The sequence below is a fragment of the Aspergillus heteromorphus genome (genome assembly GCF_003184545.1).
Source record: "Aspergillus heteromorphus CBS 117.55 chromosome Unknown BO70scaffold_16, whole genome shotgun sequence".
Lineage (NCBI taxonomy): Eukaryota > Fungi > Ascomycota > Eurotiomycetes > Eurotiales > Aspergillaceae > Aspergillus > Aspergillus heteromorphus.
The window spans coordinates 139,794-167,776 of NW_020290421.1; the positions used below are offsets into that span (position 1 = coordinate 139,794).

General features: G+C 55.8%; 9 protein-coding genes and 1 non-coding gene across 10 annotated transcripts; 7 read left to right on the plus strand and 3 right to left on the minus strand.

Annotated features, from left to right (window-relative positions):
* The first annotated feature begins 98 nt into the window (after window positions 1-98).
* Window positions 99-208, plus strand: BO70DRAFT_t184. Its single transcript has one exon. It is a non-coding gene; the product is annotated as a tRNA-Met (tRNA).
* A 279-nt stretch (window positions 209-487) lies between these two features.
* fmqD (FAD-dependent monooxygenase fmqD) lies at window positions 488-2,280 on the minus strand (the record flags this gene model as incomplete). Its single annotated transcript, XM_025547181.1, has 4 exons — window positions 488-734; window positions 868-1,238; window positions 1,365-1,753; window positions 1,836-2,280. The coding sequence occupies 4 exons, from the start codon at window positions 2,278-2,280 to the stop codon at window positions 488-490; spliced, it is 1,452 nt and encodes a 483-aa protein (XP_025398373.1).
* A 498-nt stretch (window positions 2,281-2,778) lies between these two features.
* BO70DRAFT_407595 (uncharacterized protein) lies at window positions 2,779-4,149 on the plus strand (the record flags this gene model as incomplete). Its single annotated transcript, XM_025547182.1, has 1 exon — window positions 2,779-4,149. One exon carries the CDS (start codon window positions 2,779-2,781, stop codon window positions 4,147-4,149), a length of 1,371 nt encoding a protein of 456 aa, XP_025398374.1.
* Window positions 4,150-4,968: 819 nt separating this feature from the next.
* On the minus strand, window positions 4,969-6,823 carry BO70DRAFT_293516 (glycoside hydrolase family 72 protein; the record flags this gene model as incomplete). The annotated part of the gene is made up of 5 exons (XM_025539442.1): window positions 4,969-5,675; window positions 5,765-6,495; window positions 6,571-6,600; window positions 6,650-6,687; window positions 6,746-6,823. 5 exons carry the CDS (start codon window positions 6,821-6,823, stop codon window positions 4,969-4,971), a joined length of 1,584 nt encoding a protein of 527 aa, XP_025398375.1.
* An 821-nt stretch (window positions 6,824-7,644) lies between these two features.
* BO70DRAFT_362930 (DUF2406 domain-containing protein) lies at window positions 7,645-8,520 on the minus strand. The gene is made up of 3 exons (XM_025543447.1): window positions 8,200-8,520; window positions 8,064-8,141; window positions 7,645-7,980 (listed from the first exon to the last, which is right to left on the minus strand). The coding sequence occupies exons 1-3, from the start codon at window positions 8,321-8,323 to the stop codon at window positions 7,871-7,873; spliced, it is 312 nt and encodes a 103-aa protein (XP_025398376.1). The 5' UTR covers window positions 8,324-8,520; the 3' UTR covers window positions 7,645-7,870.
* Window positions 8,521-12,564: 4,044 nt separating this feature from the next.
* Window positions 12,565-13,419, plus strand: BO70DRAFT_55638 (uncharacterized protein). The gene has a single exon (XM_025548537.1). The coding sequence runs from the start codon at window positions 12,847-12,849 to the stop codon at window positions 13,339-13,341; it is 495 nt and encodes a 164-aa protein (XP_025398377.1). The 5' UTR covers window positions 12,565-12,846; the 3' UTR covers window positions 13,342-13,419.
* A 2,868-nt stretch (window positions 13,420-16,287) lies between these two features.
* On the plus strand, window positions 16,288-18,162 carry BO70DRAFT_362936 (class I SAM-dependent methyltransferase). Its single transcript, XM_025543448.1, has 8 exons — window positions 16,288-16,349; window positions 16,405-16,571; window positions 16,679-16,818; window positions 16,871-16,989; window positions 17,046-17,071; window positions 17,125-17,155; window positions 17,202-17,556; window positions 17,626-18,162. The coding sequence occupies exons 2-8, from the start codon at window positions 16,421-16,423 to the stop codon at window positions 17,857-17,859; spliced, it is 1,056 nt and encodes a 351-aa protein (XP_025398378.1). The 5' UTR covers window positions 16,288-16,349; window positions 16,405-16,420; the 3' UTR covers window positions 17,860-18,162.
* Window positions 18,163-21,200: 3,038 nt separating this feature from the next.
* BO70DRAFT_380344 (uncharacterized protein) lies at window positions 21,201-21,590 on the plus strand (the record flags this gene model as incomplete). Its single annotated transcript, XM_025545404.1, has 2 exons — window positions 21,201-21,261; window positions 21,295-21,590. The coding sequence occupies 2 exons, from the start codon at window positions 21,201-21,203 to the stop codon at window positions 21,588-21,590; spliced, it is 357 nt and encodes a 118-aa protein (XP_025398379.1).
* A 1,888-nt stretch (window positions 21,591-23,478) lies between these two features.
* On the plus strand, window positions 23,479-24,439 carry BO70DRAFT_397276 (uncharacterized protein; the record flags this gene model as incomplete). The annotated part of the gene is made up of 5 exons (XM_025546687.1): window positions 23,479-23,622; window positions 23,669-23,736; window positions 23,795-23,907; window positions 23,933-24,183; window positions 24,281-24,439. 5 exons carry the CDS (start codon window positions 23,479-23,481, stop codon window positions 24,437-24,439), a joined length of 735 nt encoding a protein of 244 aa, XP_025398380.1.
* Window positions 24,440-24,516: 77 nt separating this feature from the next.
* On the plus strand, window positions 24,517-25,080 carry BO70DRAFT_397277 (uncharacterized protein; the record flags this gene model as incomplete). The annotated part of the gene is made up of 1 exon (XM_025546688.1): window positions 24,517-25,080. The coding sequence occupies one exon, from the start codon at window positions 24,517-24,519 to the stop codon at window positions 25,078-25,080; it is 564 nt and encodes a 187-aa protein (XP_025398381.1).
* Between the last annotated feature and the right edge of the window lie 2,903 nt (window positions 25,081-27,983).

Here is a 27,983-nt window from a genome sequence, read left to right on the forward strand (position 1 = left end):
GCAATGGTGACGGAAAGACCAGGCTGGAACTAGTCCTCCTCCTGCCCGCTTCTGCCCTCATACCTCTCTCTCCATCCGCACTCACTGCCAAGAATAAAGTCTTCATGGTGTAGTTGGTTATCACGTGGGTCTCATATGAATAGTATGACTAGGAAGTAACAACTTCTTGGATATCCCAAGGCCGGGAGTTCGAACCTCCCTGAGGACATAGGACATTACTTTTTTTTTTTTTTTTTTCTGTATCTCATTCTGGGGGTGTTTAGTGAGTGGCTATGTTGAGTTACTTTTAATCGAAGTTGACTTGAATTGACTTGACTTGACTTGGATTGAATTGTTCCCGGCACATTCCCATTCCCATCCCCATCTACCCACCCAGTTACGTAGATCACCGATCACTTCCATCCCTCAACTCCCCCCACCATCATCCCCCCCACCATCATCTACAACAAAGTAAATAAACCCCACCCACCCAGTCATACCTACCACCCTAAACCGGCACCGGATTACTATAACTAAACACCGCATTCGGATCCCACGTCCTCTTCAACCGCTGCAACCTCCCCAGCTTCCGCTCCGAGTACCACGCCCTGGGGCCCTCATCCCCCTGCGCAAAGTTCACATACACGGCCAACTCGTCAAACCCCGAGGTCTTCTGGAACCGGGCGCGGGCGGCGCGCATGAATGCATTCACGGTGGGGTTCAGCGAGGGGGAGGGGTAGATGTTATCGAAGAGACTTGTCGAACCATCACGTCAGCATTATTCATTCTTCTGAGATGTTCCGGATAGAGGCACGGGCATGGGCATGGGCATGGGCAGGGGCATGGGCAGGGGCAGGGGCATGGGCACGGGGGGGGAAAGACAATTACATCTGCGTGAGAGCGTCTCGCAACGGATAGGCCGTCTCGTTATCCGGCACCTCCTGCATGACAGCCGTCGGGTAGCGATCGATGACGAAGCTGCCGGCGTAGGTCGGATTCTGCTGCCAGAAGACGGTCAGGTCGTTGAAGAAGGAGGTGTAGGTGGCCACGTCGGTGGTCTTGAGCGCGATGGTGTACTCGTTGGCGTTCTGGCCGGGCGTGCAGTCGGTCGTGTCGACGGTGCTGGATAGGGCCTGTAGGGTTACCCATGGCAGGTCCAGCGGGATCACCAGCGCCGGGCCGGCCGCGTGGAAGGCTTCCAGGTAGGGCTGCGCGGAGAGACGCGGGCCGTAGTAGTTTACGTTGACTAGGATGAGGGGCTGGGGTGTTGGGTTAGTGTGTATGTATCATCGATATATATATATATATATGTACCATCTCGGAACAAGAAAGGCTAGTGGGGTGGGGGTGGGTATGCAAGAAGAAAACAGAGGCAAGGGAAATACCTCATTCAAGGTGCGATTAAACGACGCTTCAGCCGTAATGGCCAGTTCATTTGGCATGTTCTTGTCGAACGAGGCGATGGCCTCCCACACGGACGCGTTGGCGGACCCCGGGTAGACGAAGTTGGTGCTGGCGACCAGGCCGTCGTTGACGGCGTCGTGCAGCTGGAAGGTCGCCGACGTGACGATGCCAAAGTTGGCCCCGGCGCCGCGGATCGCCCAGAACAGGTCCGCGTGGGAGGTTTTGGATGCGATCACCAGCTCGCCTGCCGCGGTGATCAGTCGGACGGACAGGAGGGAGTCGACGCCCACGCCGTACAGGCCCTGCCACATTCCCACCGCGCCGCCGAGGGCTGCCCCGATGACGCCGACGCAGGGGGAGTTGCCCATCGCTGGGGAGAGGTCAGCGATGGTTGACATGGTGCAGGAGAGGAGAGAGAGAGAGAGAAGACAAGAACAGAATAGAAAACAGACCCATCATCTTCCCCGCCTTATACATGGGCCCATAAATGTCATTATAAATGGCAGCCCCCCCGACAACAATCTCACTTGCATCCTCCGACACCTCCACCGTGCGGAAATTGCTCAGGTCAATCTCGATACCATTGCGCACGCGCCCCAAGGTCGTCGTGACACCGTGCCCACCCCCGGTCGCCAGAAAGGGAATGCCGCGGGCGACAGACGTCTTCACGATATGCTGCACATCAGCCTCCGTGGCCGGCTTGATAGCGCCATAGAACGTCGGGGCATGGTACAGCGTCCACCGGGGCGTCACCTCGGACGCCCAGTCGGGGTCAGACGCGTAGAAGATCTCGGCGCCGCTGGACAGACCAGGCCCATAAATGGAGGAGAGGTTGACGGACTGCGTCAGGGCCAAGCCGCACACGGCCAGGAAAGAGACGAGGGAAGAGGGGCGCATTCCTGCTGCTGGGGTGGACGGACGTGTACGCACGCTGGATGCAGTGGTGAGCATTCCATCTCTCTTATAGAGGTGGATGAGGTGTCGTCTGCGATTTCACCCGGGAGGCAGGACGTGATGTCCTTGATGCATTGCGCAGATGGTCTCACGTCATCGTCATCGGCGTATCCGAGCGGAGCCGGGAAGAGTGAGCGCGAGGAAGCAATTATTGCATCTGGTCCCGTTGGCCGGAGGGATCGACCGTCAGCACACCCTGTCGACGATGTGATCGGCATATCTTCAGCATCATCCTCCGGCCGGCTGACCCGTGGGAGTTTGCCCGAAAGCCGGCGTGCAGATCGGGGGCGATCGACGAGGGCATCGTGGGCTGGATGGATGGTTGGTTTGGAACCAGGTTCATTAGATGGCTTCCTCCCATCCCAATCCGTGCTGAAGACGTCCAAGGTGAGGAACGCTTCCCATCCATCCCGACGAATCCACCATCCCAACCCAGACATCATGCGCAGCAGCAGCAGCTTCGAGCCCGGCGAGAACGACCTCACGCAGGAGATCCTGGGCCAGTTCCCCTTCCTGAACGGCTACACCCACGCCGCCTGCGGCTTCCAGCTGGCGGCCGACGCTGCAGTGGACGAGATCGTGACATCGCTCTGCCGCAGCGTGACCCAGCTGGTGACGCAGATCCCCCTGCTATCCGGGCAGGTCGTGCACAGCCCGGGGGCCCCGGGCAGCTCGGGGCGATACCTGCCAGCCCCCTGGCCGGCCTCGCCCCCCTACGAGCCGGTCCGCGTCAAGGACTGCTCGAGCCAGCTGCCCTCATTCACGCAGCTGGCGCGGGCCAACGTGCCCATCGGGCTGCTGGGGGGGGATATCCTCCTGCCCTGCCCTGGACTGCCGGACCCGCACGGGTTGACGGGCCCAGTGCCCATCCTGATTGTGCAGGCGAACTTCATCCGCGGCGGCCTGATCCTGAACGTCAGCACGCACCACAACATCCTGGACGCCTGTGCCCTCGCCCGCATCCTGGGGCTGCTGGGAACCCTGCTGAAGGGCCGGTCCCTGTCGGCCGCGGACCTGCAGCACGCCAACCGCCCGCGCACCGACATCATCCCGCTGCTCGCCGCCGACGAGCCCATCAAGGACTTCTCATACCTGCGGCGCCCCCCAGGCTGGACCCCATCGCTGCCCTCCTCGCCCTTCCAGTGGTGCACCTTCCGCTTCCCCCTCTCGGGCCTGGCCTCCCTCCGCCAAACCGCCACCGTCCCCGCCGGCCCCCGCCTGTCCGACGACGATATCCTCAGCGCCTGGGTCTGGCAGCGCGTCAGCGCCATCCGCATCGCCCGGGGGATCCCCCCGTCGCGGATGTCCAAGTACACGCGCGCCATCGACGGCCGGGCCTCCATGGGCCTCCCCGCCGGCTACCTCGGCCACCTGGTCCACCACGCCATCAGCCAGCTGCCCCTCTCCACCGTCGCCAGCGCGCCCCTCGCGGAGATCGCGCGGACCATGCGTCGCGACCTGCAGGCCGCCAACACCGCCTGGGCCCTGCGCAGCTACGCGACCTTCCTCGCCAACGAGCCCGACAAGAGCGTCCTGCTGTACGGGGGCCCGCGCAACCCCGACGTCGATCTCGGCGGCTCGTCGCTGCTCGATCTCGAGGCCGTCGAGGATAAGGAGGGGCTGTCGTTTGGGCCCCTGCTGGGCCCGCGCAGGTTCGGCAGGAAGCCCGGCACGGCGGTGATTCCCGGTTGCGTGTACTTTCAGCCCCTGGAGGCCAATGCCATTCCGCTGGTGGTTTGTCTGCCCGAGGAGGATATCAAGGCCTTGAAGAGGGACGGGGAGTGGAGACGATTGGTCAGATTTGTGGGGTGAGAGAGCTGTTGAGAAAGGCTCCCGGGGGGGGGGATTGGCATTTCAACATGTGTGGGTTCATGGTTGGTGAGATGGCGGTCTTGGTAGTTAGTATGAAACCACGGGCTTTGACGTTCCTACGTCACCGATGTATGGGTTTTATCTTTCACCCTCCCGACCTTTCATATAGTTGTATGTGGTGGCTCAGGAGGAATCTGTGGTATACATATTAGGTTCTGTTTCCACATAGACAATAAGAAGAGTATCCATATCCATTAGAGGAACGGGTATGTGGCGCGTGTCAGACCGAGGGCGAAGATTGTATCTCGCGGGCTAGGTGAGGCATGGGATCCAGGACGTATGGTGCCATGGCTCAGTGTGGGGTATTGGAGGGGAAATGGGATTGGGGTGTTATGAGCGACATCTTCCTCGTGGCGTGAGACAGCGTCCCTGAAGTTTGCTGAAGGGGGTTGGAAGCTGCGTCTTGCAGACAGGTATCTTATCTTCCGTGTGACAGGCAGCTTATTTTTTTCTCTATTTTATTCACTCTGGAATGTAATCCCTCCACTGTGCTGCAAACTGAGTGGTCGAGATCATCGGTTCAGGCTCGTTTCATCTCCCGATATATCGGCGACTATCTAGGTAAGATTCGGCAACGGGAGATACTATATAATCTAGGGCTAAAGAGAGTAACTACTAGCGAGCTTCCCGCTCATCGTCTCCCGAGAAGAAGACATCATCACAATCAAGTAGATATATATATATATAAAACAGTACTCTGAAGAAGAACACCCCTCTCTCCCTTCCATCCTCCCTGCATCCAGCTCACGTACTAACCACCTACAACAAAACCATCCCCAACCCCGCCACCACAGCCGTAGCAACATAAACACCAAACTGCAACCCCCCACCACCACCCACCACCAAACTGGACGCGCCGGCCATCGAACTCAACGCACTAACCCCACTGCCCGACGCACTCGCACTCCCCGCCGCGGCCGTCGGCTCCGACGTGACCACGCCAGTGCCCGCGGTGCCCGCCTCGGACATCAAACTCTTACAGGTGCCCGTCGGCGCCGTGGTCGAGGTGGTAGTGGCCGAGCCGCCGAAACTGCACGCGGAATCCGCCTTGTCCTGCTCCTTCCAGTACTTGTTCAAGGCGAAGTTGAGCTGCTGCTTGGCGGTGCACATGCCGTACGCGCCGTAGGAGCCGGTGGTTCCGTTGTGGAAGATGCCCGCGCAGGAGGTGTAGCCGCACACGACGCTGAAGAGGTCGGCGTAGTCGTCGCTGGAGACGGAGGCCTTGACCACGCATCCGGCCGACTCGTTCATGCAGTCGCACAGTTCGGCGTTGGGGGTCGGCGGCAGGGGCGAGGCGACGGCTTGCCACTCTGAGTTGACGGTCGGGCAGGTTTGTAGGGCCGTGTTGGTGGGTGTGTACGATGCTTTGTTGGTTCCGCTCGGGGTTGCGTTGCGGATTTCGGACGAGTAGTAGTAGAAGTCGGTGAGTTTGCTGACACTGGTGCTGTCGATGGCGGACACGAGGCCTGGGTGGGTGGTTAGTTGGGGGGGGAGAGGAAAGAATGGAGGGGAAAGATGGAGGGGGAAGGAAGGGGGGGGGGGGGGGGGGGCTTACCATAGTCATTGTCAGTCTGGAAGTACATGTAGACGATACCACCGGACCACACATCATTCATGTTGTCGCCGTAGAGGGCCTTGATCTCGGTGAACTTGCGGGGGGTGACGGTGTTGCAGCCATATTCGGAGAAGAAGACCGGAACCGAGTAGTTGCGGAACTCCTCGGTGCGCTCCTCGTATCCGGACTCCTCGTAGGTGGAGGCACCGCACCAGGAGTAGATGTTGTAGCCCCAGAAGTCGATGCCCTCGTCCTCCTCCTCGCAGTTGAAGTAGTCGGCCATGTTGACGCGGATGTCGGAGTCGTCGTTGGTGGCATATCCAACGCCGACGGAGCGGTAGCCCGCGTCCTTGATGTAGGCCTTCATATCGCGCACGGCGGCCTTGACAAAGGCGCTGGCATCGGTGGTGTCCACCGTGTTGGACACTTCGTTGCCCGCGAAGAAGCCCAGCGTGTTGTTGTACTGGATCAGGTCGTCGATCACGTCGGTGTACCGCGTGTAGAGGCTCGTCTCCCAGGTCGGGTCGTCGCGGTCGATCGACTGCGTCGGGTCCGAGAGGTCGGAGATCACGTAGATGCCTGCCTCCGCCAGCATGTTCATGCATGCCGTGTGGTTGTTCGTCGGGTCGACCGCGTACACCCGGATCACGTTGGTGTTGATCTCCTGCAGGATGGGGATGTCTCGCTCGCAGGTCGTGGCGTCGGCCAAGGGGTCGGTGTAGCTGGTGGTGCTGTCGGACGAGTTGGAGGAGTAGTCCTCTGTTAGGGCTGGTCAGTGGGCGTCCTAGATGGAGGTGGGAGAGAACCTGCCCTGGTAGGCAACACCGCGGAGGTAGCTGGGGAGATGTTAGCAGGGGGTCAATGATCAGGTAGAAGATAACTTACAATTGGGTGTTGTTGCTGCTGTAGAAGAATTTGGAGCCCTGTCCATGTCAGTTTCTTCTTCTTCTTCTTCTTCTTCTTCTTCCAAGGCACCCCCACCTTGATAACGATGGGATCGATTTCCACTGCCAGAGCAGAACCCAACAAGGCCGCCCCAACAGCCAGAGAGAACTTCATGATGTCGAAACGCCGAGACGACAGCGTAGTGGGCACTCCAAACAAATAAAACAAAGATAGAAAGCTAGGGAATGACTGGATAAAACGAATGACGACCCCGAACACACGCTGAGGGTTGGAGGTTGGATGGAAAGAGACACGACGGCGGCCACGCCCTCCCAGCTGCAGACGATTTGGTTTAAAACCACCCCTCTTCAGACTTCACCATCCGTGCTGCTCGACTCCTGAGTCCATCCGCCCCGCTATACCACCGAACGCGTCACCCGTCACCATGGCATTGACTCTTTTCCTCGCCCCGGAACCATGCCAAGGGGAACTAGCCATGGCCGGCCAAGCGAGGGGAGGTCGTTCTGTCGCGCGCGCGCCAGCAGCGGTGGGGGACTCAAGATTGACTGCGGTGAGCAGGCGTAGGCAGCACCGTGGTGGGAGGTGGGAGTGGGACGCTATTCAGCAGGTGTGGTGGTGGAAGCCCTATAGCGGCTTGGTAAAGTGGATGCCGTCTGGAATGTTCCCCCCTTGGAGTGGGGCGGGCAGCGTCCAGGGAAGACGATATAACCAGGCGAGGTTTTTTTTTTTTTTTGGTTGGGTGAGAGGTGAGGGACTGGACGGAGTCAATAATCGGGACGCGAAGCGAAGCTGCCAAGATATTGGCAAGCTGGGATGGGGGGAGAGAGTGTTGAAGTAAAGTTCTATAGTTTGTTCGTCGATCAAGTGTGTTGTGGCGGAGGATTCGGTTCGACGGAACTCGGCAGCCCCGGCGACCATCCCCTAGTGAAACAAGTGCCAGTGCAAGTGCAAGAGGATGAATCATGAATGAGAAGTAGACAATTTCTGAGTAGTGGCATTCCAGAAGCATACCCAGTGAGGTCATAGACAATAATGTACATACACGCTCAATCAATCAAACCCAAACAAGGACCCCTCCCCGTATCGTATCCCAATCCAGATCCAGATGCGTTTCCATATCCATAAGTCGTCCAGCGCCCAAGAATCCCAGAAACAAATAAAACAATCATACACGGTCGCATGGCATGCACAGCACATGCCTTACATGGCGTTCTCTCGCCGACGGCGCTCGATGGCCGCCTCGAACGACCGGATGGTGTCCAAGGGCCGCTCGAATCGGTATCGGGTTGGGTTCGACAGGTCGGGTTCGGCTGTTGAAAAGAAGAGGGGAGAAAATCATGTTAGCACGAGGCCATCACCACCACCATCACGGAGATTTGCCGGGGAGACGCACTGATCACTTTGCCTTCGCGGTCGCGATGCTGCATCGAGCGTAGGGAGAAGCCGTTAGTCGAGCCACCCACGCTGTTAACTGTGTGCCAAGTCAGTCCGGCGGCTCACGAGCCAAGGGTAATCTCCGGGGCACGTACTGGCTTCCTCGCCCCGAAGGGCTTGGTTCGGGTCCGACTTGCTGGACAGCGAGCTCTTGCCGGCAGAGTGGCCGGTATCAGGGCGGTCCTGGGGGGGCATGGGGGCGGCCATGGGAGCAGACATGGTTGCTTGTGTGTGGTGGTGAATCTGGGGGAGAAGGCGAGGAACCGTGGGTGGAATATAAGGTGATGGAGGGCCGGGCGGCGGGTGGAGCGAGGATGGTAGTAGTAGGTAGATAGACTAGTATGGAGGGAGCTAAAAGGCAGAGTGACGGGACAACCAGAAACACGCCCGAATTCAAGGCGAGAAAAGGACTTAAATGAGGGAGGGAGGGAGGGGGGGGGGGGAGAAAGTCAGCGACCTGGGACCTTTTTTTGGAAGCGGGCTGCCAGTGGTGCAGTGCTGCAGTGCTGCAGTGCTGCAGTGCTGCAGTGCTGCAGTGCTGCAGTGGTGCCGCTTCCTGCATCACGCAACTGCGCCCAATAATGGTGAGGGTGAGGGATGAGCCTGCCTGCCTTGCTGCCTTTGGCGGCCACCTGCCCTTCCTGGGCCGGCTGAGATGGGCCCTGCCACTCTGTGACGGGATTGTGACGGCCTCGTCTTGTACCTGTGACGCGGCCGTCCGGGGCCCCCCGTGACGTTGGCCGCCCACCGCCTTCGGAGACTGTCGGTCTGATTGGTCATCCCCGCCTGCCAAGCTTCCACTACTGCAGAAAACCCGAGGCTTAGCCCTAGCCGCCACCAATGGGGGATCCCCCCAGGGGCCGCGCAAGCACACCCCGAGGGGGGGCTGTGTGGCGAGTGAGCTGCTGGTACTACAACTTGGTCTAGGCACCCGTCATTTGGATTGGCTGCGTACCTGCTGTTCCTGGCACCGCGTGTTATTTATAACCGGGGCCAAACTTTGTTCTTTGTAGCGCCTCGGTCGGCCGCTGGGGATCATTGGATGTGCCTGGTGTGCCTGCGGTGCCTGCGGTTCTGGAGACCGGGTACCTGCGGAACGTACGAACGGGTGGTCTGTACCTGTCCCTGCGAAACAACTTACAGTTACAGCTGGGATGCTACTCCATACAACGAAACTCAATCGATGATGAGACGACCCTTCGCTGTGGCCTGTCACACTCCCCTCGTTCCCTTCCCCCTCCCCTCCCCTGTCCATCACCGCCCCGTGGAGGGCGTCGGAGGCCTGGAAGACTTGGCCGTCCATCCCTGCCGGAAGGAAGTACCACCACAAGTACTAGCGGATGCACATCGCCTGGAATTTCTCATAGCCACCCACCCGGTCATCGTGACATGTGAGTTCGGGATCGTCTGAAACACGGTCGCGTGCTGATCGTCGACCTTGCCTCGCCTCGCCTCCGGACCCTCGACATTGAAAATCATTCCTCCCGTCCGGGCTGGATGTGAGAGATGTTTCCGGAGACAGACACAGTCCCACGTAATCGTTGAAACGTCACCCTTCGGTCTGACTCAGCCACAGCGATGAACCGCCCATCTTTTTTTCCATTTCCATCGGATGGGGCAGCCCTACACTACTAACTACCTACTTGCTATCGATCTTGTCTTGCTCAGTCCACAATAGGCATCCGCCATGAATACGAAGTACGAAGTGCGAAGTATCCGAATCGATGCCATCTACCGTACAGGGTATACAATACTCCGACCGACCACCCACCCACCCAAACCCACATTAGGCAGCACGCTATGCACACAATCTCTCAACATTGACACCGCACACCACACCCAGTCCTCCCTCCCTCCCGCCAAGCCCGACTAACCATCCCAGCGATGGGGGCCTGTCTCACATGGAGAAGAATATATATATCCCCGAGGAAAATACTACACCCGTCGACACACCGCCGCAGATGAATCAAATTACTAATGTCGCCGGGGGTCTCCGTATGGATGGAGCAGGAGGGTGGATTCATGCAGTTCATCCCTCTCACAAGATTTATACCCAACCCAGCACGGCTGGAGGCCGCTTTTACGCATGGAATTAGGTAGGTAGTCTAACTACCGTCATACCGGTGAACCTTACGGAGTATCCTGTACCTACCTACTATTCGATCACTCCGCTCCACTCTACCACCCCACCGTTACGCGGATGACATCTGCCTCGCATGGGATGACGGATCCTCGCGACGACCGATACTGAACCAAACCAGACCAACTGACTCGGCGATATCTGCCAGAATAAAGGACTCCGATGAACCGCGTGTTCGCCAACACATGGCTGACGGGGGCCGTGGGGATAAAGAGGTGTATCTTAGTCTGTTTCAGGATGGATTGGATTCGAATGACAGACGAACATCCGCTTTCCGTCGGATATGATTGCCCGATCGGGGTGGCTGTAGGGCGAAACATGGGTGGTTGGGACACTGACCGTGGATGGGGGGCTATCGATCGACCATCTCGGTGAAGATTCCCGTTTCCAAGGGGTATCCGTGGTAGAGTAAGTAAGTAGATACGCGGCTTGGGTGGCCGTGCTGGAAACGGAAGATTTGTGATGGGGATGGGGGGGAGCTGTGGCACGGACGGACGAGATGTTTATCTGTTTATCTAGTGTCGACTGTCTATTGTCTACTACTGTAGTCATGATGGGGCCGCGATGACGAGTTCTGGCTGGCTGCTTAGTTCTTACTGTGGATTCTGTGATATACTGAGATGCAGCGCGCAGATGATAATAGTTAGGGATACGGATAGATTGCCGATACTGGGGTCAGAGGGGGATATAATCTTGCACCTGAACGAAGAATTGGTGCGATGAGGCGAAGACTATCTATAATACCTTCGAGCCAAGCGGTAAGCCACTCCTGTCAGTCTATGGGCTTCCAAAGAGTTGTTCCTAAATACCGCATCACAGGTAGACCGACTGCGTTCGCCAACTTCCACTCTAGAGATCCGGAAAGTCCGTTCGGACAGGAAAGACTAGACTCACCATCCAGACCCCTCACCGAATCCTTCTTCAGGCGACCGACTTCGAGTGCTTCCAACAGAAAATGCCAATACTACCACAATACTTCATCTGCAACGAGACAGTAAAAACGTAGGTAGATATATCTCGCGTCCTCGGCTGTAAAGAGTCTACTTAATCGGTAGCTTGGAAATGTTTTCTTCTGCGGCGAATTGATTTAACTATATCTTCTTACCTATGCAGGAGAAATGTCGATAGTCCATATATATATATATCTTCCGACGAAAGGAGGTCAGCCCGTTATGCTCATTGAGGGGCACTGATGATTGAACGAAATCCATGCCGGTTTAATTTGCTTTGATTTCGAATGATGAATCATGAATCATGAGGCGCCGTCCCCGAGCTATCAAGCCTGAGGGGAAGTATATCTAGACTGTGTGATCGGGAAGCAGGACCGTGTATTTACCATTCCCCGTAGAATGCGAACCGAACACGACCAGGATTTAATTTATTTCGAACATACAAAACAAATTCAAATAATACTATATAAGAGGGAAATACAATAGACCCATTCCAGAGGAAGTAAAGCGGCCCCGAATTCGGTTTATCTAGGGTAAATGCATTCCCCAGAGAACTAGTAATCTGACCAGCTTCCAGGGAGACATTATTGGTGCCTAGGTACCTTGGGTAGATACGGTTTATACGACAATACGACGTGCAGGAAGACAGTGTGGGGCGATTCATTTCTCAACGTCGAGTTGGGTACAGTGTGATTTTAGGCAATGATGCCTGCTGGCACTGAAGGGGTAGTACTCTGTATGTTGAGGAGACATGGTGGAGGATGGAGGAGGATTGGATGTTATTGTAGTATTTCGGTTTTGATTGTCCAGCTATGTGAGTGGGATAATGCAACTGAGCACAACCAGCTTGACTTGCGGGCATGACACGTGGAGAACTGGCGTTGGGGACGGGGAAGATCAGGGATGATGATCCTCGGTAACGATCTACATCTTGTCATTTCCGACGATTTCACACGCATGCGTTATGATCAGGGGTTAGGGTCGCTCGTGGGTCGGGTAACATCGTCACTCTTTGGGGCCACCATGGCTACGAGGATGCAGACAGGGGACCCAGGGATTTATGGAGGGGCCCCCCTGGTGTTTGGATGAGGGTATTAAGCCTGTCCGAGGAGCAAAGCCGGATGGGAAGACGCTGCCGGATCAAGTGGTGCTGACAGTCTGTCAGAACCATCAATTCTATCGCGTAATCGGGCTCCGTATGTTGGAATCTACAATGTCCCGTAGAGTTGCCCAGACTACCGAGAGCCTTGCGACGCGGGTCATCTCGGAAGCAGGACCTGGATGGTCTGTAACATGAGTCATAAGTGCTTACGGCGGAGAGTGATCTCAGCGATACTTGACCGGAAGTTTACCCAGAAAGTCTCCCAGCCAACCTGAACTATCCGTTCAGCGCCTTGGCTGGTCACATTCGGCTTCCCCTTTCCCGACACGACAAAGAACCGTTATTTCTCACGGAAAGGGTGCCATTTATCAGGTATGCCGGACGCGACACAATATGGGCTCCAATTCATGTCTTGATCGGAATGATGTCAGGTCGAAGCCCATCAGAGTAAGCAAGATAGTGCTTAAGCTTTTAGACACGTCATACACCCATCGTCATCGCAGCTGCTGATAGACATTGGCTGCGCACAGACAGTTGCTTGTTCTGCCTCATGCGGCGTGCCATTGAGCCCCAATCCAAAGGGAGGTACTTTGTGCCCATACACGAGATCCCGGCGACTTGGACAATCCATCAAAAGGGTATTCCTGCGACCGACAAGGGGAGCTGCCAAGTTGTCTCATGCGGGTTATTCTGTTGTGGGGAGATAACCGCAGGGACATATCGGACGACTTCTCACAGTTGGGATGCAGCGCGCCCGACGTGGAGGTATCCTCAATGCCGGACTGAGGTAGTATCAGAGGAGACGGATAGTCGTCCAGGTGACATGTATGCTATGCTATGCGTGCCTGTGTCCACGGTGTCGCCGGTTTCGGTCGCTTGGGAGGGATTGGGGCAAGGGTTATCAAGAGAGGGGACAGCTCATTGGCGCATGATGATGCCTGTCGTCGCGGGTTGTGGCTCTGACTTCCAATGCGTTCGTCAGCATGTCGGGGGTAGGACAGGGCGCTCACCTGCCACCGCACAGGCACGGGAACGGGTTGTGTGAGGGATATCCCTCCGTTAGACGGTTTAGCAGCTCTCATCTTCAGCAGACCAGAAAACGACGGGTGGATCAGCAAGTGGCAGACAGGCAGACAGGCAGGCAGGTAGAGGATATGCGAGGAAGCAGAAGAGGAAAGAAAGGAAAGGCGCGGGAGGCAGAGTCACGGGCGGTCCCGTGACTGCGGCCGGGGTTCTTCGGTCGGCGTCCTTCTTCGGCGGTCGTCATCGATGCTCTCCGATTCCCCCATCATCGCCTGGCATGGATGGGCCTTCGCCCAGTCAGCCCCGCAGCAGATTCGACTTTCGATCCGTCCAGTCCAGCAAATCCCGCGATACGAGCAGAGGCAGCGTGACAGCCAGTGACTCGTGAGTATGTACGGAGTACTCCAGTACCTACTGCGTGCTCCACCCCCCATCCGCGGGAACTATCCGAGGCTAACCATCCGATAAGCTGCCAGATGCGGCGGTGCGTCACGGCCGCCATTGTGATAGGCAACCTTGCAACAGGGGCGCTCCAAAGTTCACCGAACACCCCCTCCCTCCTCTCGACTAGTTACCACTTCCAGTAACAGACATCGACCGGCTACTGGCTCCCCACCCAGCCCGTCAACCACATGGATTGGCTCTTGCCGGGACGCGGTATACCGGGGTGGTGAGGAGACCGTTGAAGGGATTGAGTGACCCTCCTCCTGCTAGTCTACAGTACAAAGGCATAACTAACTGGGGTTCACTTTTCCCTGGCTGTATCCCGGTAGACTGGATGACGTGGCATTCGATCCGTCTGACTCGCCGCAAATGCCGGGGACGGAACACCAAGAGATGGACCCCACGGCTCAACAGAAGCTGCTACTACCCATGTACCTCGATGTGAAGGGCGTGGGTGCATAGCATAACGCAAGTACTTTCGTGCCACTTAGTCCTCAGTCTGTAGATAGACTGGGATGGGATCCCGGAGTTTTGCTTCAACACCAGAGGCGGGAGGACATCTCACCACATGATGTACTTTGTACTTCATGCCGACCACCGTGTCTCAGATTCGGAGCGACCCCGCGAATCAGATGCCCCTGTCGCTTAAAAGTCCCGCGCAAGGACTAGACGTCGGTCGCCGTCGGGGTGGCCTGGAATCACGACGCAGTTGGTCAGGAAGATGGCGGAGAGATATCGTGAGCTCACAAGAGGCAGTCGTTGCTCGATCGGAGATAGTTTCCAGAGTACCGTGTATTGACTGGCATCGTGGTCAATGAGGGTTGGGGTGGTTGCCTTGATTACGCTGCCGGGATTCTACCTTCCCATATGTTGAGAGGTCTGGTCCAGGAGCGAGGGAGTCTCCTGCACGGGGGAATCATCCGGATGGGAGAACAAGGCCTAGAACGAGCAGGGCGGCAGAACCAGGCCATCCTGTCCAATGACATGCCGCATCATGAAATTCGTTTTCTGGGTTGAGGCGACCGGTGTCGTCAGTGGTCGAAGATGCGGCGGAGATACGGTGTACTATCCAACGGCAGGCAGGGGACGAGCCGAATCGCGTCGGACCCATTTGGACGCTGTTCACCTCAATCTTGTCTTTGCAACGGTGGCAACTGGGTGAATGAACGGGGCGCGAAGAATTCCTGGACAGCCAGGGCGCGTCTTCATTGGTGCAGACTCGGTCCAAGGCGGGGCATCAACAACGCTCCACCATCGCTGGAGGGGCAGGGTTTTGATTATTAGTATGGATAATGATGCACCTTAGATATCCTTTTCACGCGGATGGGCGCGAGGGGATCGTTGTTCCCCGACGGAAGGCACGGGGGGGTGGAGATGCAGACTGCACGGCGGCAGGCAGTCCGAGGAAGGAAAGCAGACTCGAAGAAGGCAGCGCGCCAGGTCTTCACTGGGTGGTGGTTAAATATCTAATAGCTCCCTACTAGTTCGATTCCCCCCACGATGTCACCGACATTCAATTCCAGGCCGAATTCGAATGTCAGCTGAGGGGCACCGTGCACGCTTGCTTGTCTTGGTTCTGATGCATCACGCAGGATGCAGGATGCATCATGGCATCCCAAATTCCAGGAGAAACTTGTGTCCGGGATGCAGTTCTTCAGGCGGGTCACCCGTCGCCAGCTGATCCTTTGTCGAGGTCAAGGTACGGAGGACATGGCAAGGAACTGAGTGGGTGGAAGGGTGTGAAGGGGCAGCGTTGTCGATCCTGATCGGTAGGGTAGCGGGACTGGTACCCAGTTGGGTAGTGCAGATGGCCATGTGTCACCGGTGGGTTTCTTCAGTCGTCCAGGCTTTCCGCGGCCCCGTTGCTTCCGCAGGGCCTTTCCTCGGCGGTCTGTCCTCAGGGGTGCGATGGCTTCCCTGATCTCCGTGGAAGGAGAAATGTCAGCTGAAGGATGCAGTCGAGCCGATTCCTTTGTCTGCCTCGAATCCCTGGCAACCTGATCCCTTCCGCGGCAAAGGCTACTGCATCCGTAAGCGACCGCCACCCGGACAGCAGGGAAATAGCCAAAGAAGGAAGAAAGAGACTCGGGCACTACTGTTGGTCCAGGGTTCCAGTGAAAAACGGTTATCCCGCATGGGGTTTGGTGGTGGGAACTTAAGGACCTCAAGGACCTGACCTGGGAAAGTATCGTTTGCCTGCATCTCTCAGTCTCTTCTTCATCCAGGATCGGTCTGGACTGCATGCCCCCCGACTCCTTCGGTGTCCCCATTATTATTTGTTTTCTTCCCCCTCCCTCGCCCCGTGGGGAGTCTCGATCGGCCCCCCCTATTCTTGATTCTTCGAGTTCTGGAGTTTTCTCGGTCTGCCCCCCGACAATTCTCGTGTGTCGACTCTGCTAGTGGGGGATCCGATCCCTTCGCAGTTCACACTCACCCTAGTCCATCCTCTATCCGTCTAGCCCTTCCCCTCATCATCATCTCCTCTTAATCTGGTCGCTTCCCGCTTCGCACCTCCGACCGTCTTCGCCTCTCAGCATGGATTCCGAACAGCCTTACGACGTGGACCCTATGGTCATCGAACCTGACGTTTGTCCCCCTTTCGCCCTGCGCCTGCGGGTGGGATTAACCTTTGCTGTGACAGGACTTCGACAACGACAATGACAACGACTCCACTTATCCCGGCTCGTAAGTTCATAGCCGCGACCGCACGGTGTGTTCCGGTGGTTCGCGCTGACTCCGACCTATCTAGCCTCGGCGATGCCAGCTACACCACCAGCATCACGTCCAGTGCCTTGAACTATACGTATGGCCCGCCCCGTTCGCGAATTCCGTGCGACCGCTGACCCCCCGTAGATATGAGGTATCTCATGGAATCTCGCTCACCCCACCCCGCCGACTTCCTGGCTGAGTTTCGCAGAACGGTCGCAGATACCATTCCTACCACGAGGGCGAATACTTCCTGGTATGCTCCGCCGCCCGACCGCCCCTTCCATGCCAAGTCACCGAACTGATCTCACAGCCCAACGACGAAGCAGAACAAGACCGTCTTGACCTGGTTAGTGGCGCCCCCGGAGCGACCGACCCAAGCAGAATGTTGACCGGAGCAGAGCCACCACATATATCGCATGGTCCTCCGCGGGGAGCTGATGAAAGCCCCCGTCCAGAATCCAGCGCGCGTGTTGGACATTGGGACGGGCACGGGGATTTGGGCCCTGGCCTTTGCCGAGTGAGCGGACCGATGAGACAGATGTTCCCGTGGCGGGCACTAACGCTCGACTGCAGCGAGCACCCCGAGTCCCTAGTGATTGGTAAGATGAGTCCCTAGTTACCACGAAGGCGGACCATTGACCGGGCGATGTAGGAAACGATCTGAGTGCCATCCAACCGTGTTGGTAAGTGCCCTCGACTGCCATCGGGCGGGCGCGACTGACCGCGCAGGACTTCGCCCAACTGCCGATTCGAGGTCGACGATTTCGAGGCCCCATGGTCATACGAAATGCCCTTTGATTACATCCACGGGCGTGAATTAGAGGGGTGCATCCGCGACGTGGGCCGTTTATTCTCGCAGGCGTACGCCAACCTGAGGCCCAACGGATGGCTTGAGATGGCGTCAATCGAGGTCAACACGTATTCGGACGACGGCACGCATCTGGGTGCCAGGAACCTGCTCGAGGGCATCTCGCTCATGCACGACTGCTCCCGGCGAAGCGGCAAGAACATGGCCAGTGTGCTCGGCTGGAAGGAAATGATGCACCGGACGGGATTCGTCAATGTCCGCGAAGATATCTACAAGGTGCCCCCCCCTTTTCGCTCTACTATATCCCACCCGCTCCGTACGCATCACTGACATTGGCGTTCCCAGCTCCCTCAAAGCCCCTGGCCGAGAGACCGCAAAATGAAAGAACTCGGCCGATGCCACCAGGAAAACATGTTCGAGGCTCTGGGGCCATACTGCTATGCGCTCTTCACACGGGTCATGGGCTGGCAACGAGCCGAGATCGAGGTCTTCGTCGCCGGCATGAGGCGGGAACTGTGCGACTTGAATCTGCATCTATATACGAAGGTGCACATTGTTTACGGGCAGAGGCCGGCGTGATGTTCTTTCTTCTATACTTATCGAACTGCCCCCCCCCCCTTGCTATCTCCCGCTTATGTCTGGATCTCTCGCTAATGTCTGGTATCGTCTGTCCGGGATTGATGTGGCCTTCATCGGTTCGATTGAGATTAGATGGATGGATGGATGGATTTTCTTCGCCTCGTTGAGCGTCGCGACCGTTGTTGAGTATGAGTATGAGTATGGGTATGCGTACGAGTACAAGTAACTATTTAGGAAATAATGTCCAATGTATGCATGGATGTCTCGACTCTGAATGTTTTCTAGGATGTAGTTGAATACTGAGTTTTTTTTTTTTTTTTTTTTTCCTTTCTTTTGATCTTTTTTGAGCTGTCAGCCAACCTGTTATATAATAAATAACAATAACCGGACCCGTAAACCCATACCCGTACCCGTACCCGTACCCATCCCCGTCCGTATCGTATTTCCCGACCGCGCAACCAATCCATCCAAACTACCTACCTTCCTTACCTTATTTAATATCCCAGCCCAATCCCAATCCAACATGACCCTCGCCAATGCATTCCTCTCGCGAACCTATTCGTACAATGAGTGGTACCCCCGCTAATATCCTTGCGGCGGGAAGCAGATTCATTCCCATCCCACGATCGAAGTGTCGTATCGTATCGTATCTGCATTTGCACTCAGTCGGTAAGTAGGTAGATAGGTAGATAGGTACGTAGGTATAGTATATATAAACCTGCCTAAGCACAGCACCCTGGTCTAGGTATATGATGATGTGATTTCATCTAACCTATGGCAGACATTAAAATCAAACATTCAACGGTCATTCAACTGCCAGTCAATTGCAGGCCATGCATACCATACATGCCATGCATGTCATACATGCCATACATACCATACATACCATCCCTTGTCTTGGAATAGACCGGGTATCAGTAAACCAGTCTGGATGCCCGCGCGCTCACAATCCGCCCGGGGAAGTTCGATTCGACCGTCCGGGCTCGAGATTAACAGTGACAGTGACGGACGGTCTGGTCTGGCCGATCAAGCAAATTGATTAAGATTATATAATTATATAATCACCGTGAAAGTAATACTGTGGGTCGCTATCGCGTCTGGAGAAGCATTGATAAAGGAAAGGAAGGGGGATAGGATGGCATCGCGGTGGAGTATGAGTAAGTAGTTGGTCGGGTTGTGGTTCGATTTTGTCACTATCGCCGAGGCCGTTTCGGAAGGAAGTGTTCATGTTGGATAGGCAGATGGGTTGCTGCTTGCCGATACCCGGGTACAGCACGAGCAAGTCGCGGTCCGGTCGCCGACGGCCAGGCAGCCATCAAGGCGAAGTGTTATATACATGATTTGACCCGTGATCCTCCATTTCCCCCCCAATCCTCCCACAGCCTTCCATCCCCGGACCCTTTATCCCAGCCAGTGCCCGTAGATCCTCCGCCCCTGAACCGGTATCCCATCCCGTCGCGTCCCTTCGCGCCATCCCGATTTCGCTGCAGCCTGTCTCCTGCGTGTCCCTGCCGAAGACTCTGAAGGTCAGTCAACTGTCTCAACCGCAGGCGGGAGGACATACCGGCCTGAGGGAGTGGTGGCCAAGTCAGTCATAGTTGTCCATCCGTATTGCCAGTTCCTGTCACTTCGGGAGTCCGACGAGGCATGAGGTTAGTATGGCCATCACAGCAGGCAAGGTGGAGAAACGTACCAGAAGGATTGCACCGTAGACATGACTAAGTCTCCGCATCGAGTTGCAAGGGGAGGCATGTCCAAGCCAAGTGTTGAAGACGAGAAGAAGCTAGGTGGTCAAAAGGAAAGTTGGGCAATTCGCAAAGGAATAACTCGACTTCGTATCGGATGTGTTGCCGTGCAGGCGCAGGTCGACAGGAAGGGAAGACAAATCGGCCGAAGAAGGACGGAAAGATCAGAAGACCATCCGACAAGGCCACACCTTAGTGCCCCAAAGACTGTTGGCCACAACGTTCATAAAGAGCGTCGGATGCCAGGGGGTCTTAAAATGGTGTTTAGCCCATGTCGGGTGTGGTCCAGACCAGTCGCCAACTCCGGACCTCATCGTGTTGTGGTTGTGGTATTGTCGGAAGATGCGGAGGAAGGTGGAGGAAATGTCGAAGATGAGAAGATGGGTAGAAAAGGAGATGAAATTTCGGGTGGGTGAGGCAGGTCGAAGAGAGGAGGATGAGTACATGAGGAGGAGAGAGAAGAAGTCGAAGGGATGCATGATGATGATCTGGTAGTCACCCCGATGAAGGAAGGAGAGACGAGTGGAAGGGAGACATGATGTTGATGCCACACTCCGAAGATAGGAGAAAGAAGTGGAAGAGAGAGACGATGTTGTTCTTGTGTACCACTCCGAGGAGGAAGGGAGGAAGGGATGAGCGGAAGGTGGAAGAGGTCTTTGTTGGTTGCCAGCCAGGGGATGTCTGAAGCGTGGAGGGGAGAAAGCAGATGATGGAGGCAGAGGGGGGTTGAGGGGTATTTATGCTCGCGTCGAAGGCGGCGAGAAGGGGGGGTTGGGGGGGTCAACAGGGCAGGAGCGATGGTGAATGAGGCAGTCACTGCCCTAGAATCGCTGCAACAGTGACTGCCGTATTCAGTATCGTGAGGCATGGCCCACTGCACCGGCGTTACGAGGCAGTGAAGGCGAGATTCACTGAGACTGGCATGGACTTTACTGGTCAACCGAGTTGCCGAGTATGCCTGGGTGGGGAGATTGAGTGAAGGAGGTGGTGAATCTGGTCTATATGGAATTGAACTGGACGGCCTGGGGAAAAAGAATGAGTGGAAATGGTGGAGGGGAGGGAAGGAAGAGGGCGGACAGAAGAAGGAAAGAGTATAGGTGAAAAGAAAGAGGGAAAGTGTGTCTATCTAGTATAGTCGATCTTAATCCCACAGAAAGAAAAAAAGACCGTATATCTAGTAAAGTCTACCATGACCCCACCGAAAGAGGAAGCCAGAAAGATGGAAAGAAACAGAAAGTGTATATACATCTGCCGAAAATGGTGTGGACGTGCGGCGCCCCGACGGACCTGGGCTGTTCCCGGGTCTGGACGAGCAGATGGAGGAGATCGGACACCTGGTGGCCTCGGAGCGACTCAGCGCGCACGAGCGGTTGGTGTATCAGAAGGCGTTCCTGCGACTGCAGTTGGCTCTCACTGCTGGGCATCAGTGCCGAATTGCCCTCCACCACGGTACCTTTGCGGCCTGAGGCAGCTGCCGGACCCTGACCGGCGTCGCTCCGCCGCCCCTCAGGCCTCCACCCGCCCCTGACATTAGCGTCGCGCGTAGACCCGAGACCCCGTCACTTGGCCCTACCTTCAACATCCATCACTGGCGCCATGAGACTTCGTCAGGTCCCCGTCGCTCTCGGAGCCCTGGCCCTGCTCCTCCTCGCATGTGGTACGTTCGTCCGCCTTCACTCCGACCCTCCAGCTCACCCCAGACCAGCCGGGTTCCTCTACGCGAGGAGCTCCCCGCGCGACCAGGTGGACTTCTGCGCCGATTGCCTGGCCTATGTCCGCGCCGTCGATGCCATGTTCCGTCGAAACGGCAGAGCCGGAAACAATCGTCAATTCTTCAAATACGCCCTGGATACCTCCTGTCGGGGACAACTTCTCCTCCGCGGCCACTGCCCGAAGTATCGCCGCAGCTTGCTGGCGGACCCCGGACGGCATCTGTCCCTCCTTGATAATCCCTTCGAAACCTGCACCGCCATCCGGGCCTGTTAATATGTAGCTGCTCTTCCAGTGGATCTGTTAGTGGTTCCCGAGTCGCCGATGCGGCATATGATTTGCTTGTCACATCCGACCCTCCTCGAATGAATGTATGCTAGTGCAACGATTCCCATGATGTTATATTCCCCTGATTCCAGGTTCCCATTTTCCCAAGCTTGCCCGTCCCCAGGCATCCAAGCATTTCCTCCCTGCACCTTACGCAATCGGGTATAGGGGTTTTTTTGTCCTACCTCACCCATCCCTGGGTCGCCCATCCCGCTTGTAGTGATGCCCTACGATAGATTTTTCACGCCGTGAATCTTGACGGGACAGACTGGCTGGAGCACCATATACCCCTCATCCAAGTCTGGAACGCCCATGCACTTATTTCCTCAACTTTGGAACGCCCCCATGCACTGGACTTTCAACTTGGGAACCCCCCATGCACTGCGTCCTCAACTCTGGAACACTGCCGGGCACGGTGCTCCGTGTGCTGTAGATTCACGAATATATCTTAGTCAGAAGCCTGAAGTGCGAATATAAATACCCCATCGCGCCCCTTCTCCCCCGCTCTCTTTTTCTTCTTCGTCTTTCATGCCTTGACCTTGCAGGTGTATCCGATATCCTGTCTCAACCATCTCGTGTGCAGTCATGGAAGGACTCATTGTTGCTGGTCCTGGGAGGAGTTGATATATATGCTTTGATATGTTTCCTTTCTTATTCCTTCTCTCTGTTTGCTGTTGAGGATTGTTATATACTGACAATAGCTTTTGATCTGGCTGTTTTCTTGATCCGTCTTTGTTTCTTGTTTGGGATACACGCCAACGTCCGAAGGATACCCTGAATCCCAGGAGAGGATGTCTCCTTTTGCCTTGGCAGTCTTCTGTCACCATATATCATCGCTCTGATATTTTATGTTTTCCACCTCTCGTCTCTCACCAGTCTATTGAGGATCCAAGAGATGTCTGTACTTATGCTGCATCGTCCGTCTTCTCATCTGGTTGTATCCTCCTGTCCACAAGTTGCCATGTTGTCAGCAAGTGGACGAGTGTGCGGGCTACCCAGGACCGAAATATGGTTGGTGCCACTTCAACGTGCACGGTTTGCACAACGTGTTGCATCGCGCTGTTTCCTGTATCGCCGCCGGCAACAACGTGGTATTGCCCCTGTTTGGCGTTACCCTTTCTATTGCTCTGTTTACGGTTCCCCCCTCTACCGGGTCTTGTTGTTCCCTTTCCCCACCGGATCAGCTTGTTGATGTTCCCTTCCCCACGGGGTCTTTATATTTCTCTTCCCTACTCGACTTTATCTTCTCTCTTTTCCTACTGGAGACATCTCCCCTCTCAGGCGATGACTCTCTTCTGGACTCAAAGGACTCCCTGCTCTCTTCTATGCTGTCGTCCTCGGCGGACATGTCAATAGCTGCTTCTCCAAACGTCGCCCAATGCGCGACGGCTCGGTCATCTTCGGCCGTCGGTCGGTCTGCTTTTCATCTGTGCCAGACGGACCTTTCCAATTGTGCCAGGCAGACACGCATAGCAACTCGCTATCGTTGTCGTGCTTCTCGGCATCCCTTCCTGCCACGTGCAGGTTCCTAAAGCGTGCGCCGCGGCGCATTGAACGGGTATTGGAATGCCAACGAGCTCCTGCTCAACTCCTTCTTGGTCCCGGTTGGTCTTCGACAAAGGTCGAGATCAGTTAAGATTCGCGACAATATGTGGCTAGTCTCTTCTAAACTGCGATCAACCCGGTGTGCCGTTGCCGGTGTTTACACTCGAAATCCTCGGTGTAAGTATCACCACCACAAGGGCAACGAAGCCATGGGGGCAGTCCAGCTGTTTGGATGCCCCCATTCCCACTGTCCGAAGACCGCCAAATGGCATGAGCCATGTGGTTGGTGTCCATGGTCAGACACATTGTGTCCGCCATCTGGCAATCAGTATCGGATCTCAACATCGGAACTGCCGCACTAGGGCTGCGTCCCCTCGAAACCGCGCGTGTTTGGGTACCTCCTTGCAACGCACAGATCAAGGACAATTGCTACATTGTTGGTCCTTTCTAAAGAGAAAGGCATCCAACGCCACTTTCAGCAGACTTTGGTCATCCACAAGAGTCACCAGCAACGTCAGTGCGGCTTCGACCCACTGAACCCTCGGTTGAGGTTCTTTTTCGGCCTCCAACGCCAGACAGTTCTTTTAACACTGTCTTGGCCCCGGCAGTGGTACGTATCACTATGCCGGCTCGTCTCTTCTGCTGCCGCGCTCGATTGTCGCGCATCATATTGGTGTGGACCCCTTTGATCTGGGGGATATCTTCCCGTTGGGCAAGCAGAGTACAACTCTCCTGAACGGTCTCAGATTACCTCTTCGTTGAGATGGTTGGAAACCCCTACCCTACGCCGGCGAGCGATACGGCCCAGCCTACAACGCCAAGTTCATCAGTTCGATGCAGCTTGACAGGGTCACCGAAGACCACACCACAGACTCATTCTGTGGTCCTATTACAAAGTGGCACGGAGGCGATTGTCGACAACCTGTACATCCAGGCTGTCAAGCACTATCTGCTCCTCACAGCAGATAGCCCACTCGAGGTCTTCAGCCAGGAGTGGGTGATCACTCCGGCTTCAGAGCAGGCTCGGACCCGACGAGGAGGTCGCAGTCCAGTCCAGTCCAGTCCAGTCAGTCCGCATTGTACTGGTCAGGTAGCAAGCAGACATTTTCCCCCAGCACGTGACCCAATACAGCTACGATATCTTTACTGAGGACAACGACAATGACGATGACGATGACGAAGAAATTGCCGTCTTCCCGCCGAAAAGTGACACGGAGACAATTCGGAGAGGGCAGATGAAATACCTCCACTGAAGGGCGTGGCGTCCTGTGCTGTACAGCTGGACGCCATCGCAGGCGATTCTTTACTCTCTTTCCAAAGCCGTCCCCACATGATACAATATTCTCTTCGGCTGAAATGCGCTTTGTTCGCCCAACTCCTCTTTCAAAATGGGGAAATTTGCCTTCTGTCGCTGTCCGACTGGACTGGCTGGCTATCCGACACCGAACCCAGCTTCTGGGTCGAAGAGAGGGCCATCAGTGCCCCACGGACTGTGCCTTTGCCCGTCCCGGAGCCCGTGTCTGTCGCTGTGCAAAATGTCCGCAGAGAATATTGGCAAGCCACTTTCTTCAGTGCTTGTCTCTCCCTTCCGATGCGAAATGGGGTCTCCCTGGGTGCCCGCGTTTCATCGCGCCTGCGTGCTGTCTTCGCAAAGCGGCAGGAAATGCCTTTTTCGGCATTTGCTGTACTGTCCGTTTTCGCTGCTGGGCTCCGTTACAATAACATCACCAGCGGTTCAGCCAACAATCTTTCTTGGGTTGCGTTTTATCGTGGCCGCGTGCTGTCGCACCCAAGCGGCAGTATGCGCCTTTTTCGGCATTCAACATCAGTTGTCTGCCGTCCGTTGGTCACCAGCAACACCACCAGCTCTTCAGCCAAGAATTTTGTGCTCTAGGCCTTGTGTGGCTAGACTTTGATTACCGCCCAGGGCGGCCTCTCTCCCCCGGTCGGCGATGTACTCTGCATCCTGACTCGGGGGGGTAGTTTCGGATTCTTCTTCTCAGTGGCGTTGCGGCCTTCGTTGCTGGCAAGCGCCAAGATCCAGCGTTTCGCGATTGAAATCTACTCAGGAGGGTCCGTATGGGCCTGCTGTGAATTGCACCATCGAGTCTCTATATCTTCTGCGGAAGATATATCGAGTTACCTTGTCGTCGCTGGCAGTCGCCAGAAACCACCGGGTGGGATCAGCATACCACAATTTGCATAACCTTGTCTCTTCATATCCATCTGGGATATATGGCTTCTGCCATTTTGAAAACTGGCTCGGAAGAGCAACGCAAGAAACATTGCTGCTTCGCGGAATCCCCCCGATCCCACCCGTTGGCGCTGGTTCAACATATCTCCGGCTTTGGATACTCGCTCCTCACCGACTACATGTCGCGTGCACGACACTTTCTAGCAATTTGACGGTCCCTCGACGGGTCTAAATCCCATCAGCGGGAAGACATATTCCTGCGTCATATTATCTGACGCTTGGTGCGTGTCTTCGAAGCAGCGTGCCAGCTGAGGCTCAGAATCCCCAACCCACAGCTCCCCAGCCGGGAAAGCCCGGGGCTAGCGGCGCGATTGCTGCTTTCTCCCTACGTCGGTCCGTTCTGCCGCAGACGAGTAATGTCTCTTGGAGGAGCAGCTTCGGCCTTCTCGTGGTCATTACGACCTGTCTTACTGGCGCGCTCTCTCGCATAGTCTGCGATGGCTGCGGAAATGTTGTCCACTGCAAATTACATTAGATCTGTGGATCCCGCCAGCTTTTAGCTTGTTGCTCTGCAACAACTATCCAGAAAGACCCGGAAGCACCAAGGCTAATATGGCATCGAACAGCACGCGCCACCGGTGGTGGTGGTGGCGCTACCTCAGCACCACTGGCGGCGTGCTTGCTTCCTTCCTATCCGCCCCGCAGCTTGTCTCATTGCAAAGACTCCCTTGAGAAATCCGCCGCCGTCGTGTGTAGAGGAACCACAACGGCAGGGACTCGACAAAGTGGAACTGGAAAAGGCACTACCTCCTACTGGACAACGTTAACGTCCGGGCGTAGATTTGCCGTGGTCGGTGCGCGGCACTGACATCTCGATTTCGACCTGCATCATGCAGAGGTCTCCATGGGAGACGATGACGATGATGAGAAAAGGGCCGCGTTTGTCTGCTCTTCTCTACTTCTCACGGGGACGATTACGAGAACCCATTGGGGTCTCGTGTTTGTGCTCTCTCATACTGAGCAGAGACAACGCTTGGAAATTTTACAAAGTGAGACTGAAAAAAATATATTTTCTCACTAGAGAAGTTTTATTTGGGCACATTATTGCCGTGGTCAGTGCTGCGAGTACTGACACATCGTTGTCGATCCGCTGGTCGTGGATATATCTCGTCTCGCATCTCCTCTCTACTGCAGATGACGACGACGATCCCAAACATCGCCTCGTCCTTTCGCTCCCATGGACAGGGTGGCCAAGCGATGCTTCGCTGCATGGCTCTCGACTACCTTAGCCGAGAATAGAGAAATCCTGTTTCGACCGTCTGCGTCGGATGGAGGTCGAGATGCACCGTGAGGCGTCGATCCTTGACGGCGACGACGCCTCCGGTCTGTCGATCCACCCAACATTGGGTCGGGTCCCGGGTCCTGTGCGACAATCTCCAAATGTATGGTGAGACTGCTCCCTGGCTAGGGGGGCCGGGGGTGGTGGTGGTGGTGGTTATGGTTCGTTTTCCATTCCACCATCCCACAGCCCGGTCTGCTGCGCGACGAATCAGCAAGGAGACACATGCAACAGAAATAACGAAACCTCCTATCTTCTTGTCTCCTTCCACCCCGGATAGGGGTCGGTCTTCGGTTGTTCTGGCGGTCAAGCCAGACAGGTCAAGTCGGCGGTTGTTCGATCAACGCGTCTCGGATGAAAACGGCGAGACTCCTCATGTCTTGGGTCGATGACGGATGGCCAAGAGAGCCAATTGCTCCTGCCACACAGCACACGGAAAATTTCAACATCTGTTGAACTGGAAAATACGCCCTTGTAGGGTGTGTGTCTCCTGCGGTTTCGGTTTCATAACTGCGCTGCGGCGTGCTTTTGAAAATCCTTCGGCCTCGGCATTAACTGCCATGGAAGTGCAAAATGAGTTTATCAAAGTATTGGTGGCTCGAAAGTAACCTTATCATCACCTCCCATGCTCTGTGTGTGCGGGTGTGTGGGTGTCCGTCTGCGTCTGCCCAACATGGGGTGGCGTTTTGCCTGGTTCTCTCCATCCATGAATCGATAGATACGATCTATGATCGTCCTTTGCTCGCCTGTTGGAGTCGAAGAAAATGGCAGTCCCGACCTTCGGACAAGGCCAAAATGTTTCTTCGTGCCTTCTGGCAAACGAAAACCGACATCTGTCGGATTTTTCGTCTGGTGTCGCAAACCGCACATACACCAGCACATAGAATGACTACCAGGTCAGGGTCATTCTTGTGCTGGTGTTGGTGTTGGTTTTACTGGGGGGGGATGAACTCTTTCTCCCTATGACCGTTCCGGGATATCATTCATGGTTGACTCAGTGGAGGAATGGGAAATGGGAGTTTGAAGAAACAGGGCATTTCATGGCCCGGTGGGGGGTGGGGGGGTGCCGTCATCTTCCACGCCAAGTTGTTCTTTGTGGAATGATCTGACCTGTAACGCGGCGATGATAGAAGAAAAGATATGATGATGCATTCGATTCCAACCAAATCGACAAGGAAAACCTGGAGAACGATATTCGCTGTCTTGTGAAATGCTCTGAGCCCAAAGGGGGCGATGATGAAATAGAGCAAAACATCCTCGTCTG